Source organism: Cotesia glomerata, linkage group LG2 (genome assembly GCF_020080835.1).
Source record: "Cotesia glomerata isolate CgM1 linkage group LG2, MPM_Cglom_v2.3, whole genome shotgun sequence".
Taxonomy (NCBI): Eukaryota; Metazoa; Arthropoda; class Insecta; order Hymenoptera; family Braconidae; genus Cotesia; species Cotesia glomerata.
This window is the reverse complement of record NC_058159.1, coordinates 28,622,321-28,637,424: the sequence shown is the minus strand read 5'-3', so window position 1 is coordinate 28,637,424 and position 15,104 is coordinate 28,622,321. Positions and strand designations below refer to the sequence as shown.

General features: G+C 26.5%; 3 protein-coding genes across 3 annotated transcripts; 1 reads left to right on the top strand and 2 right to left on the bottom strand.

The window, feature by feature from the left end:
- Nucleotides 1–562: 562 nt before the first annotated feature.
- On the bottom strand, nucleotides 563–7,059 carry LOC123258769 (transducin beta-like protein 3). Its single transcript, XM_044718979.1, has 11 exons — nucleotides 6,993–7,059; nucleotides 6,610–6,661; nucleotides 6,296–6,500; nucleotides 6,048–6,219; nucleotides 5,775–5,945; nucleotides 3,337–4,112; nucleotides 3,147–3,268; nucleotides 1,590–1,748; nucleotides 1,340–1,505; nucleotides 894–1,249; nucleotides 563–806 (listed from the first exon to the last, which is right to left on the bottom strand). The coding sequence occupies exons 1-11, from the start codon at nucleotides 7,016–7,018 to the stop codon at nucleotides 597–599; spliced, it is 2,415 nt and encodes an 804-aa protein (XP_044574914.1). The 5' UTR covers nucleotides 7,019–7,059; the 3' UTR covers nucleotides 563–596.
- A 170-nt stretch (nucleotides 7,060–7,229) lies between these two features.
- Nucleotides 7,230–9,011, top strand: LOC123258771 (transmembrane protein 186). The gene is made up of 3 exons (XM_044718982.1): nucleotides 7,230–7,294; nucleotides 7,376–7,852; nucleotides 8,690–9,011. Exons 2-3 carry the CDS (start codon nucleotides 7,549–7,551, stop codon nucleotides 8,989–8,991), a joined length of 606 nt encoding a protein of 201 aa, XP_044574917.1. The 5' UTR covers nucleotides 7,230–7,294; nucleotides 7,376–7,548; the 3' UTR covers nucleotides 8,992–9,011.
- Nucleotides 9,007–13,144, bottom strand: LOC123258770 (28S ribosomal protein S7, mitochondrial). Its single transcript, XM_044718980.1, has 6 exons — nucleotides 13,034–13,144; nucleotides 12,655–12,757; nucleotides 10,212–10,397; nucleotides 9,451–9,682; nucleotides 9,243–9,380; nucleotides 9,007–9,156 (listed from the first exon to the last, which is right to left on the bottom strand). Exons 2-6 carry the CDS (start codon nucleotides 12,723–12,725, stop codon nucleotides 9,076–9,078), a joined length of 708 nt encoding a protein of 235 aa, XP_044574915.1. The 5' UTR covers nucleotides 12,726–12,757; nucleotides 13,034–13,144; the 3' UTR covers nucleotides 9,007–9,075.
- Nucleotides 13,145–15,104: the final 1,960 nt, after the last annotated feature.

Sequence of the window (15,104 nt, the reverse complement as noted above, 5' to 3'; positions counted from 1 at the left end):
ATATATTATATATATGTATATATCAAAATTGATGTGGGTACTCAAATGATAGCCCTTGATGAATGTATCATCGGGATGAGCTTATATCTTCAAGAATGTCAATAGTTAAGAAAGTACAGTGCAATTTAACATAATTAAGAAACTACATTGTATCTTGTAAACTATTGACATTTTTAAAGATACAAGCTCACCCGGACATTATACTCATCAAGACCTTTCATTTGAGCACCCACATCAATTTTTCATATATTTATATATATTATATATATTTATAAATGAAAAATATATTAAAATGCATGTGGGTACTCAAATGAAAGCTCTAGCTGAGTGTATTATCAGGATGAGCTTATATCTTTAAAAAAAATCAATATTTAAGAAAGTACAGTGCAATTTAAGAAAGTTCATTATTTAACTATGCAAAATTTTAAATTTTTTACTTCTCACGGCGTCACATAGTGACTGCAAAGTTGCTAGTTAAACATAAATACAAATTAATCACAAGCTGTTATTAAAAAAAAATTAATCATTTTTTGACAAAAATTATAATATAATTATTATTTTATGAATTTATTTACATCTGCAATAATAAAAAAATATCATTCATTAAACTCATTGACTTTTTTAGGTTCATTGTGTGGCTTTATACGAGATAATGTGTAATTGAGTAAATGAAGATCTTGAAACAAGCGCGTGAGTCTTTTGTAATGTCTGTCAGTATACGGAATGAATGCTTCTAAGTATGACGATAAAGAAGACAAGTCTAAGGCGCCACTCCCAATATCATTCATCAGTATGTTAATGACCACCTGAAGAAAAAAAAAAAGTTAATAATAACAAATACTTAACAATATAAAAATAAGTCACGATGGTTTTGTATCGCGTGATTTAATTACCTGGGCTGTTTGAGCGTTGCGGCCATTAGTATTCCAGGTAGAAACACACTTGAGTAAAGATTCTTTGTAATGCGGCTTCAATTCACTTATTGCCTCTTCCAATCTTTCACTACCATTGTTTCTCATTATGCCTTCAATAATACGCAAAGCTTGCAATGGTTTTTCTAATTTTAATGAGAGTTTCAGTGCTGCTACGAATTTATCAGCTTTAAGAAGATTTGCTAATTTTTGCTCTTCAAGAATTCGCTGTTCTTTTTCTGCATTTGCTTTTTCACGATTTTCTACGGTCACATCTTGCCATACAACTATTTGTGAATCACTGCCTCCACTAATAATTTGATTTTCATCATGACTTACTAAAAAAAAAAAAAAAAAAAAAAATAAAAAGAAAAGTATTATTTATTATTTTAAGAACCAAAAAATGTTTTTTGATGAATGAAATTTACCAGCAAGTGCCCAGACTCTGTTGTCATGCGCTTCTAGTGTACTTATTGCCTCAGAAGTTTTAACAATCCATAACTTTAACAATCCATCGGCGCCAGATGTAATTAATTGCATTCCACGAGTAATAAATTCAGCTCTCAAAACCGAACATTCGTGACCTTCGAAAGTCTATTACAAAAGATAAATTTAAATATTTATTTTTAAAGCAAACAATAAACTGTTAAAGTATTGATTAAAAAAAATATTTTATACCTTCAAACAATTCAACTCTGAAATCGACCATAATTTAATAGTACAGTCAGCGGATGTTGTTAAAAGTACTTGATCAATTGGTGAGAATCTCACACACCAAATACCTCGACGGTGACCACGAAGAACTCCAATCAGTTGTAAATTATCAGCACTCCATAGCTAAAAAATTTTTGTGAATATTATTAATTATTCAACTAGTAACCTTGCAGTCACTATAATTTTGCTTTATTAAATATTGACTTTTGTTAAATTGCACTGTACTTTCTTAAATATTGATGTTTTTAAAGATATAAGCTCATCCCGGTGTTACATTCATCAAGAGCTTTCGTTTGAGTACCCACATGCATTTTTGATATATTTTTCATATATACATATATATAATATACATAAATATATGAAAAATTGATGTGGGTACTCAAATGAAAGGTCTCGATGAGTTTAATGTCCGGGTGAGCTTATATCTTTAAAAATGTCAATATTTCACAAGATACAAGGGCGTTTCTTAATTATGTTAAATTGCACTGTACTTTCTTAACTATTGATATTTTTAAAGATATAAGCTCATCCCAATGTTACACTCATCAAGACCTTCCATTTAAGTACCCACAACAATTTTTTATATATTTTATATATTATATATATGTATATATTATATGTATATATGAGAAATATATCAAAAATGCATGTGGGTAGTCAAATGAAAGCTCTTGATGGGTGTAACATCAGGATGAGCTAATATCTTTAAAAATGTCAATAGTTCTCAAGATATAATGTCGTTTCTTAATTATTTTAAATTACACTGTACTTTCTTAACTATTGACATTTTTAAAGAAATAAGCTCATCCCAATGTTACACTCATCAAGACCTTCCATTTGAGTACCCACATCAATTTTTCATATATTTGATATATTTATATATATATGTATATATGAAAAATATATGAAAATGCATGTGGGTACTAAAATGAAAACTCTTGATGAGTGTAACATCAGGATGAGCTAATATCTTTAAAAATGTCAATAGTTCTCAAGATATAAGGTCGTTTCTTAATTATGTTAAATTACACTGTACTTTCTTAACTATTGACATTTTTAAAGATATAAGCTAATCCTGATGTTAAACTCATCAAGAGCTTTCATTTGACTACCCACATGCATTTTTGATATATTTCTCATATATACATATATATAATATATAAAATATATGAAAAATTGATGTGGGTACTCAAATGAAAGGTCTCGATGAGTGTAACATCGGGATGAACTTATATCATTAAAAATGTCAATATTTCAGAAGATAAAAGGTAATTTCTTAATTATGTATCTAGAGATACATTTTCGAATGCAACCTAAATGCTTATCATAATTAATTGACTATCGGTGAGAATGATATGAAACCTTGAAAAGACACAAATTTAAATCAAGACCTTTGCAATGATATTAAATTTCACTAAAAAAACCTATTTTATAATAAGATTATCGTGGACACAATTTTTATTATTCTCTTAATAGTATAGATAATGCTTTTATTCAATGAAAAAAAAATTTTATTTTTACCTTAGCTGTTTTATCTTGTGACCCAGTAGCTATAATTTTATCATTAGGAGATATTACAACGCAGTTTACATCTTTTTGATGTCCAATAACAGTATGATTGACTTCCAATTCAATATTTTTATCTGAAAATAAAAATCATGTAATTGATTTATTGATAGATTAAAAATAATAATAATAAAATTTTATTTACCTGTTGGAAGCATTTTTTTGGGAAGAGCCCACAATTTTAAACACGTATCCTGACTTACTGATGCAAAAAAGCTAGCAGATGATTGTGAAAGAGCAACTGAGCCAACTGAAGCGGTATGACGTTCGCTGTGACCGATGCAAAACATCAAATTACTTTCTCTGCACATGTACCAAATACGGACACTATTATCCTTGGCTGATGATACCATCAGATAACGATTAGCCGGAGTGGTAGCAAGTGCAAGTACTAAATCAGTATGACCACATAATAATTGGCAATTCATCGTTAGCAGTTCATATAATTTTATATCAAAGCTATTAGTAGCTACTGCAATATGACTATCATTTTCTCCTAGAAACACAATGTCAAGAATTTCATCGCTGTATCCTACGAATTGTTTTGTGGGAACAAAACTTTTTAACGAATGGATAATTATGTGATGATCCGTTGAAACTACTGCAAAACTACACTCTAGGTGTTCGTTGAGCAATAAATGTGTAATTGAAAGACCGCCGTCTTCTTTAGCTGCAGATACTAGAGAATTTTGTTGGCAATAGACTTCACGGCCTGATTTCATTTCCCAAATTTTAACGACACCCTTTTCACCAGCGCTTGCAACGTAAATTTTGTTGTCTAGATCTTCCTCAGTATCGATAGGTAATTTCACGCCAGAAGGTATGATAAAAGCTCCTTCTATTCCTTCATAAACAGGAAGTACTCTAATTGAAACTCCTTCTACTATATCCCAAAGAATTAATACCTTGTCACGTCCCGAGCTATAAATTTTTGGATATTAATAATTATTATTAAAATTAATATTTTTAATTTAAAAATCTTGAAGAGAAAAAAAAATATTTAAGTAACTTAATTTTGGGAATTTGGACAATAAATGAAGTTAAATTATAAGAATTGCAATGTTTCGTCAATTTATTTCAGCTTTATCAGACAAATCTTATGGTCAGCATGTTGTAAGCATACTTGACAGATAGAGAGTCGTTGAATTTTATTTTATCTTATTAATTTATAATTTGAATGGTATTTAAGAAAACGGCTGCTCAACTTTTTTTTTGCCATTCTTTCTAGGATCGCTCGAAACGTTAAGATCTGCAGAAAAAAAATTTTTGATGTACTAACGCCAAAAGGGCGTATCTTAAGATGTACGCCCTTTTGGCTTTAGGAAACTATCGGTCTAAAGCCAAAACGGCGTATAAAAAACAATCAGGATTTTTTCAAAATTTCGAAAAACAGTCTTCAAAATTGTCCGGCGAAGGTTTGTATGAAAAAAATTTTTAAAAAGTCAATATTTTCGATGGTAGTACCTTCAAATTTTCATCATCTTGGACAGACCAATGATTAAAAAAGCATATGAATTAAAAATTTTTTCGGGTACTAGAATGTTCATATTTTTTATAAATTTATTTTTTTTCAGACGAAAATGTAAAAGATGCACGTAGAGAAGGTGCAGGAATTGTACCCCAATAAACTTTCCGTATTTTGATATTAGTTTTTTCTAGTATTTTTTAACTTCGGATTATTATAATAATTTCTTGCCCGATATAGCTGCAATAAATGATATATTTTTGTTTAATTGTATACTTTTAGCGCGAGCGTAGGTATGCTCTACTCGCCTAAAAATTCGAACCACTGATTCCGTTGCGTAAAATTGGAGTTAAAATCCATAATATGTCTGTATAGAATGAAAAACACCTTAACGGAAAGTTAAAAATTATACGCCCTTTGGCTTTGGAAATTTTATTTTTCATTTTTTAGGCTTAGAACATGTTTACAAAACGATTGGCACAAAAAAAATTATACGCCCTTTTGGCATTAGGCACGCGATATTTATATTCAAGTATTTTCTATTCACAAATTAAATTTTTCATCAATTTGGCGGGCAAACTTTTTTTATTGAAAAAGAGAAATTGAAAAAAATTTTTAAATGTTAATTATTATGTTTTGAAATTGGGCAGCCGAGAAATTTAAACAAGATGTTAATATTGTAATTTGGAAAAAATATTTTAGATTATGAATATGCTGTTTTATGAAAATCAATTTAGCAGGTATTTTATAATTTTTTTACCAAAAAAATTATGGCAAAAAAAAATTATAAAAAAAATTGACATGAAGAAATTAACAAAAAATAAAATGCAATTTTTTTGGAACAAATATTTGTTAAAAAAAAAATTAAAAAATAGTCAAGTAACTGCTAACTTTAATATCAATGCTGTTTTACTCCATTACATCTATTGACTTTGTAAGAACTAGACGAGGATGCTAACCATAAGATTCGCCTGATGAAGCTGAAATAAATTAGCGAAACTTTGCAATTATTATAATTTAACATCTTTATTTATTGTCCAAATTCTTAAGATTAAGTTAGATAAATATTTTAAATATAGACGAGAACTTAAATATTAATTAGAAAAAAAATTTTATACCTTACTAAATTATCACCATTTCTATGGAAAGATATTGATGTAACTTTACTAAAATGACCAATCAATGTAGATTTTAATTGTCCTGTTGAAATATCCCATCCATATATTTTAGTATCGTCTCCAGCTGCAAAAAGTAATTTTCTTTCTGGATCCGGATGACATTCTAGTACACTGCAAGACATAAAATAAAATTATTGGATTTAATTAGTGTAAATTTAAATAGTGTAAAAAAATAGATTGTTTTATAAGTGTGATAATAAAAATTTAAATGACCTAACTACTCCTTGAACTCCTTTTAGATTGTGAGTACAAGAATGATGTTGTAAATTCCATAATCTTACGCTCGAATCGCTTCCACCAGAAACCATAATATCATTATCAAAAAATCGTATCAAAGGTACTGGGCCTTGATGGATTGATTTCCACTGTTTGACAAGTTTTTCATCTAATACAATAATTACAATAAATTAATTATAAATAAAAATAAAAATGTAATCATTCAATATTTTTATTTAATTTACCTTCCCATGTCCATAGCTTAAAAAGACTGCTCTTGTGAGAAGTTATAACTTGACTGCCATCATTACTGATACAAAAAGTATTGATAACATCGACATCTTCATCTTCGGAGCTTCCTAGTGTATGTACAACTACTCCTTTACTTATTGAGAGCACGGACAATGTTCCATTATTCTGGCAAAATAGATGTTCTCCATCTTTGCTCCACTGTAAATTTAAAATAAAATTTATAATGACATTAAAGTTACATTAAATACATTTAAAATTTTTAAATATCAGTTTAATTAATTTCCATAAATAAATAATTAATATTTACCTCAACACTTCCTCCAGTGTAAAAAGCAGCATGTTTTGATTTTATAGCGAATCTGAAGTTTTAATAATCATATTTATTAATGAAAATTAAATTAGCCGACATTTAAAAATTTTAATAATTTCTTTTATTGAAAAATAATTAAAAAAAAATTAAAACAAGAATTTTCACATGTAGAAAATTATAAAAAATTATACGTGGAATTTTTAAAAAATAGTTTTTTAGTTATAATTTTTAATTAATAAAAAAAATTAAAAATTTTTGAGTGTCGGCTAACTTAATTTTCATATTTATTAACAATCATTGTAACCTAAAAATAATATTTAAAAAATTCAACATTTATTACTCCTAAAAAGTAAATTAAAAAACAAGTATTTTATACATACGCTTCTTTTAAATTTTTACTACTCATTTTGTACAAAAAATATTATTTTTATTTATTAAAATTCATTTAAAAAATGCACCAATTAAAAAAATAATTAATTTAAATTTTTTTAAACAACAAACGTGGTTTTCTGTTTGTAATCTTTACGGCAAGTCTCGTGGCTTCGATCGCGCCTCTGGTGTTAATTTCTGGAGTTAAAATACTTTAGCGCCACCAAACCTTTAATAACAGAACTATTGAAGCTACAAAAACGACCAATAAAATAAATAACCAACATAATTAAACTTCTGGATAATTTGTGAGGTTTATAAAGTTTAATTTCGTAGATTATTATTTTTTTTTTTTAAATACAAATAATAAAAAACTTAATTTTCATTTTTTTAGTGTGTAAATAGTTATTGTTGTTTTTATTTATACACTAGAATTTTTCCATTGGAAAAATTCTCACCTGGAAAATTTCAATTTTTGGAGTGTGTAAATTTTAATAAATAGAAATTAATAAACAAGCACGTGTCAGTACTCAAAAAAATTAAACAACCAAATTGTTTATTATTAAAATGTCACTGTTGTCAGCTACTTGTAGAAGAATTAATGCATACCGGCATTTATTATGTACATCATCAGTATCACCATTATCTATGGTTCGAACATTATCAACAGCACCACAAAACACGTATGACTCCAAGAAATTTGCCGGCTACAAAGTACTGTATAACTTAGAAACCATAAAAAATATTAGCATACTTAATAGATTGAAGTATCGTGTGACAATAGCGGCAGCGGTTATTGTACCTGGATGTTCCGCACTAGACAGTTTTGCAGTTTTATCTGTGGATTTTTCACAACCATTATCGTTTTTAAGTAAGTTTGTTAAATGAAAATTAAGTTAGCCGACTTCTAAAATTTTTTAGAATTTTTTTTATTAATAAAAATTATCACAAAAAAATTAAAAAACTTTAAAAACTATAAATGCAATTTTTTAGAAATATTATTTAGTTCTAATTTAATAATTAAAAAAAAAAAAACTTTAGTATTATGTTTATCAAAACATTAAATTTTTATTGATTAATTATAAATGACACTGAAAATTAATTTAGCAGACATTTTATAATTTTAAGAATTTTTTTAACAAATAAATAATGCCAAAAAAATTGACATTTAGAAAATTAAAAAATTCAATTTTTTAGAAATTATTTTTCGGAGCAAATTTATTTATTAAAAAAAATTTTTAAATTGTCAACCGACTCCTAACTTTAAAGTCATATAAATGACACTGAAATCAGCAGACATCTGACAATTTTATGAAAATTAATTTAGCAGATATTTAATATTTTTTAAAATTTTATAACAAATAAATTATGGCAAAAAAAAATCAAAAAAAAATTAATATGTAGAAATTTTCAGAAATTAAAAATGCAATTTTTTAAAAGCAATTTTTTGTAACTAATTTTTTTAATAAATAAAATTAAAAAATTGTTAAGTGATTGCTAACTTTAATGTCATGACAATTTTTTTTTTTAATTTTTATTACAAATCTACTGTAAAAAAATAATTGCTCCTATAATTTTTTTGATTTTCTAAATGTTGAATTTTTTTATAATAATTTAATATTTATAAAAATAAAAAAAAATTGACAGACATTAATTTCAGTATCATAATTATAAATATGACTATAATTAACTCTACTTTTAATTACAGCGATTGCAATCACTCTCTTCCTTCACGGCGTAGGATTATTTTGTAACAATGTGATCGGATACATTTACTTCAAACCTAAGAGCGATGACTTAAAAATTTCTTACGTTAATTATTGGGGAAAAAGAATTGATATTGATGCAGATGCTAAGACTGTTAAATGCAGTGAACACTCTTCTATGCTCTACCGACCCGTATTCAACACTGTCACTACTGAATCAACTAAAGCGAAGCTTAGGTTGTATGTTAAGGGAAAAGTTATGGATGAAAAGCATTTTGATAATATATTTGGAATTTCTTTTTAAATAAATATGTATTCATAGTAGAATGATTGCTTTTATTAAAAGATTATTTACTGTTATTTATAAAATAATTTTTATAATTATTATTTATGTCCATCTAAAGTGAGCGTAAGCACGATTGGCTTCACACTGTTTGTGAAGGTCTTGTTTCTTCTTCACCACACGTCCCTATAATATGAAACAATTGTTTTAGATTAAAAATTATTAATTTAACATCATAAAATTAATCGATAAACTGAATTAATTAAACTGACTGTATTATTGGATGCATTTATTAACTCTTGTGCCAAAACCTCTGCATAAGGAGCTCTGGCCTCTTTTTCTTTGCATGTTTTTACTAGCCAACTCATAGCTAAAAATCTCCGGCGATTTTCTGTCACAGGCACGGGTACCTAATACATAAAAATGTAATTTAAAATATCAGTTAATATCTTATTAATGCGTACTAGAAATTTTATTTACCTGGTAAGTGTTTCCTCCTTTTTTAATGCCCAGGAGTTCCATTACAGGAGTCACATTTTCGATAGCTTTATGTAAAATAACTAGAGGATCTAATATAATTTGACTGCGCTTTTCTGGTTTGCTATTATGGTAACGATCTAATTGTCTACGTTTTATGGTTTCAAAGCATTGCTCCAATAAACTACGTGCTAAAGCTTTTTTTCCTTTTCTCATAATAAAATTTGTAAATTTTCTGAAATTTTAATATAAATTTTTCAACAATTACCAGCTCCTTGCTATTTTCTATTTTGACAATTGTGTTAATCAATAATCAATTTTAAAAAATAATTGTGTTTAAACAATTAATTTAAAAAAATAGTTGTGTTTATATTAAATAATCTAATAATGTTAATATTAAATCTAGTTATAATTATAAATTATTAGATAAATAATTAGTTAAAAAAATTCGTGCAATAGACTGGACAGCCAATAAAAAATTCAGATTTATAGTATTATAAAAACCAGTCTACAGAAAATATATTGTATTAAATCTAGTGTTAATATTAAATAATCCTTTATTAAAAAGTTGATGATACGTTTTCATTGTTGTCTCTTTTCATTGCTATAGTGACCTTTTTTGACAATGGTTATCATAGCAACGGTTACCATGGCAACGATGAAATATTAATGAGTAAAATTTGTAAAAATATTGATTATTTAAAATATTTTGACAGAAGCGCGCAAAGGGCGTTCGATTTTATAGTTAATTAAAAAAAATATACCTTGCAATTGGATCATGAAATTCAGAACAAGTTTCATCATGAAAAGCTGGTTTTATTGGTACATGAGCTAAACGATCAGCTTCACCGGTCTCTTGCAACAATGCTTGCTGATCTTTCTTAAAAATTGGTTTTACATACGAAGGTGGAAAGACAGAGTATGATTTTACTGAACCTAAACTTAAAAAACTATAAAAAAAAAAAAAAAAAAACGATATAAGGTAAAAGCCCCAATTATTGACGCTATAAGAGACGAAGTTATGATTTCATTTTTTTTAAGCAATCAAATATAAATATCGTTGAATTTTGATTGTGGTAATGTCTTAAGTAATGTTTTAACCAATCAATTTCTTTTTTTAAAATGATAATCAGTAATATTTACTAATTAATTTTAAATAATTAAATAGATGATCTGGATACACCAATTATTGACGGGTTAAAAAACTGATTGATCTAAATATTGACGTACCTTAGCCCCAATTATTGACGCCCCTACTGCGCATGCATCGAATCATTTGGTTATATTCTTATTTATCAAAACTTGATATAAAGTAATCAATATTATTAAAGTTAATTAATAATAATTTCCATGAATGATTAATTATTATTAAAAATATAACAATTTATTCAAAAACTTATTTAACACCAAAACACGCCGAGTTATTTGACAGTTAAAAGCCTTGAATATAATCGCGTAACGTATTTTATACTTAAAAAAATAATAGTTTAAAAAAACTAAAAACACGCTTTTTATAGAAAACCAAACTAAAAAATAGAAAATAAATTTAAATTAAGAATAGTGTTAAAAATTTCAATAAATATAAATTAATAATAGTGTAAATAAAAAAAATGTATTTTATTTTAAAAAAAGCGTGAGGTGCATGGTGTCAATAGTTATAAATATTTTATTGACAGATATGAGTAGAGTGATTATCATTTTGATAATATCTTAAAAGCACCCCACGCTTTTTAAAATAAAATACATTTTTTATTTACACTATTATTAATTTATATTTATTGAAATTTTTAACACTATTCTTAATTTAAATTTATTTTCTATTTTTAGTTTGGTTTTCTATAAAAAGCGTGTTTTTAGTTTTTAAACTATTATTTATTTTTACTTTTAGTTTGGTTTATTTATAAAAGCGTGATTTTTTAGTTTTTAAACTATTATTTGTTGATTATCAAAAATATTCAGGCGCGCAAATTACCCACGGAGAGTTACATACTGACATACTGACATACTGACATACAAGTGAAGCTAATAAAAAATAATTATTTATAAATATTATAAATACGGGGAATCAGAGTTCGATTTCGGAGAGCGAGCCTGAGAAACGGCTACCAGAACCAAGGAAGGCCGCAGGTGCGCAGATTACCCACGGAGAGTTACTGACATACTGACAAACTGACAAACAAACAAACTGACATATAAGTGAAGCTAATATAAAGCGTGTAATAAAAAAAGCGTGTAAAAAAAAAGGCCTCATAGCACTGTCGACTGGCTGTCAATATGGGATTCACCATGAAAATTATGAACTAGTTATTGACTCCCATTATTTAAATATCATAAAGCATACAATTAATTTCGATTATTTAATTTTATAAATATTTCATATATTGTTAATTAAAAAAAAATAGACCATATAATTACATGAAAAAATTAATTTAAACTCGGCAGTTAAAAAAATCCTTTTCTAACCAAAGTTGTTAAGAAAATAGACGCTCGTAAGCTGATTTGATGAACTGGTGCTAACTTTATTTTTTTTCAATAATTAATATTTAATATTTTGAACTGAAAGTGATTTTTTTTCAATTTTTTAATTAATTAGTATTTAATAAAAATTTATTTGATCGTTATTCTTATTACAGATAATTTAATATATTTAAAAATAATTTAGGGTGTCAATATTTAGACCCCCGTCAATAATTGGGGCTTTTACCTTAATTAATATTAAAAATTGTGATTTAGAAAGTAGAAAACAATCAACAATTTTTTTTTATTCACTACGTTAAAGAAAATAATTATGCAGTTAAAATTTTTCATGAATGAAAAAAAATATTAATTAAAATAAATTATAAAATTAAAGTTAGCAGTCACTTGACCATTCTTTGATTTTTTTTTTTAAAACAAATTTATTAAAAAAAAATTACATTTTCAATTTTTAAAAATTTACGTCAATTTTTTTTTGTCAGAAAAATTCTTAAAATTACATGAAAATTAATTTCGCAGATATTTTGCAATTTAAAAAATTTTTTTAACAAATAAATCATGTCAGAAAAAATTGACATTTAGAAAATTAAAAAATGCAATTTTTTAGAAATAATTTTTTGGAGCAAATTTATTTATTAAAAAAAAAAATTAAACCATGGTCAAGCGACTGCTAACTTTAATGTCATTAAAATAATTAAAAATTTGCTAAATTTATTTTTATAAATAAATTACCTGGATAAATTAATTTTTTTCAAACCCAGTTGTAAGTTTCTTGCTTGAGTTGCAATACCAGCCATTATCATCAACAATTAACTCAAATACTAACACCGCAAACCTTATAATTAAAAACAATAATATAGTTAATAACCTCAAAACATTTAATAATTCACAAGTTTACCTTGAAAATTAATTTAGCAGATACTTGATAATTTTAAGAATTTTTTTAATAAATAAATTATGGTAAAAAAGTGTAGAAAAAAAAATTGACTTGTAGAAATTTAAAAAAATAAAAAATGCAATTTTTTAAAAATGATTTTTTGGAAAAAATCTATTTGTTAAAAAAAATTAAAAAGTAGTCAAGTGACTGCTAACTTTAATGTTAAAAGTTTACCTTTCCGTATCAAATTTATTTATTTAAATCAATTAAACCCTTTACTTGTCAGTAAAAATGAAAAATGAAACTCCAAAATTCCAAACACATGTGAGTAAAAATAATAACAAATATAATAATGATGTAGATAAGAATGAAAGCTGTAAAATAGGGACCGAGCCCTAACTGTAGAGGCAGCACATCTGTCGGAAGTGGCGCACTCTGGTGTTAAATTTACACAAAAAACGGGCAAAAATATTGCAATTGTTAATGAAATAATAATCCGAACAAAAACAGTTTCACTGTAAAAAAGTCGCGCCAAGTCCACGTTCATAAGACTATTAGGAAAAAAAAAATTTTTTTTTTCTTTACAAAAACATACAAAATAAAAAAATTAAAAAATCCAAGTAACCGATATGATTGTTTATGATTTTCAGAAATTAAAAAAAATTTTATTGTAAATTTAAAAATTAAAAAAAAAATTTTAGAACGTATTTAGTGTGCGTGGTTGCAAAATATTTTACTTTTGATGAAATTCGTAAAATCTATTTACTAGGACTTTAAAAAAATTGAAATACACAATGACGCACACCAAGTACGTTCTAAAATTTTTTTTTTTATTTTTAAATTTACAATAAAATTTTTTTTAATTTCCGAAAATCATAAACAATCATATCGGTTACTTGGATTTTTTAATTTTTTTATTTTGTATGTTTTTGTAAAGAAAAAAAAAATTTTTTTTTTCCTAATAGTCTTATGAACGTGGACTTGGCGCGACTTTTTTACAGTGAAACTGTTTTTGTTCGGATTTTAGTATTTTTTGTAATTATAATGAAAATTTACAATTGATAACAACTTAAATCTCGTGTTGACTGCATTTTTTACTGCAAACTATCCCCTTGAAGCTACAGTTTATGTAGATGTAATTCCAGTGCACCCTGGCGGCCGTAAATGTAAGCTGTGAATTACTTTTTTTAACTGTAGTTGCTTATCTATAGGAGGATTACTACACATTTTTATTTTATCTAGTCTGTGGCACTGACCTTTCTCCATCAAAAAAAAGTCAGGATCGAAATTTGTGAGCGAGCTATAGTATGTGCTGATAAAATTTAATAATTTCAAGTAAATAAATTGTTATAAGTAAATATAATTAATTAATACGGTGAAATAAATTATGAATTACTGTTATGATAAACAAATTGGGTAAAAAAAGTACCGTAGAATTAAATAAAATTTCGCAGCCTCAAAAAACCGTTCTGCTTACAGTAAACACAGTCGGTAGTCTGGCGCTCCGTTTACAACGGATTTGAACGGAACTTGGCGCCAGATTCTACCGAATCTGTGAATGAAAAATAGGAAAAAATAATTAATTACAGTTTTTAACGGGTAACAACCGATCGTATTCAAAGCAGAAATGATTGAAATTGTGAAAAAACTTTTGAACCTAGATATTTATGGAATCTAGTTGAAGAAAAACATTTAAATACCTGAGAAAACATGAGCGCTAGGTTATGTCCCACTCCAGTTGCACTTCTATCGAGGTTATTTGTCTACCATTTTTCGAGCGCGAACCACAGCCAGTCAGAGAAAAACATCAAAATTTCAGTGGTTAATTTATTTTACACTTTCAGTCCAGTGTAATTATATACTTTAAAGTATAACTAAATTATATTGATAAAAATACTGCCAAAAATCTATCAATTTATTAAGATAAAAATTAATAAAAAGTGAAACTCATGTTAAAATTCAAAACTTTTGCCCGTAATTTGTACATTTAAGTCACCAGTTGGCGTGACAGTCTAGAGGCTCGGTCCCTATATCGAGGTAAGAGTTTGTAGTTGAAAATAATCTATTGTCACTCTAGTTTCCCGGTTTTGAGAGTTTAGTTCACCAGTCACGGCGTTTTCTTGTGTCGCCTTGTGAGTTTTCGGTCAGAGATACTAGCTATATAGACACTACTGACTTATCACTCTCTTATTCCATCAGTCTCTGTGTTTTCATAATTGTGAACAAATTATTTTTTATTACAACAAATAAAGTTATTATTAAAATCAATAATTTTTTGTAGTACATTTAAATAAATTAATAAGAC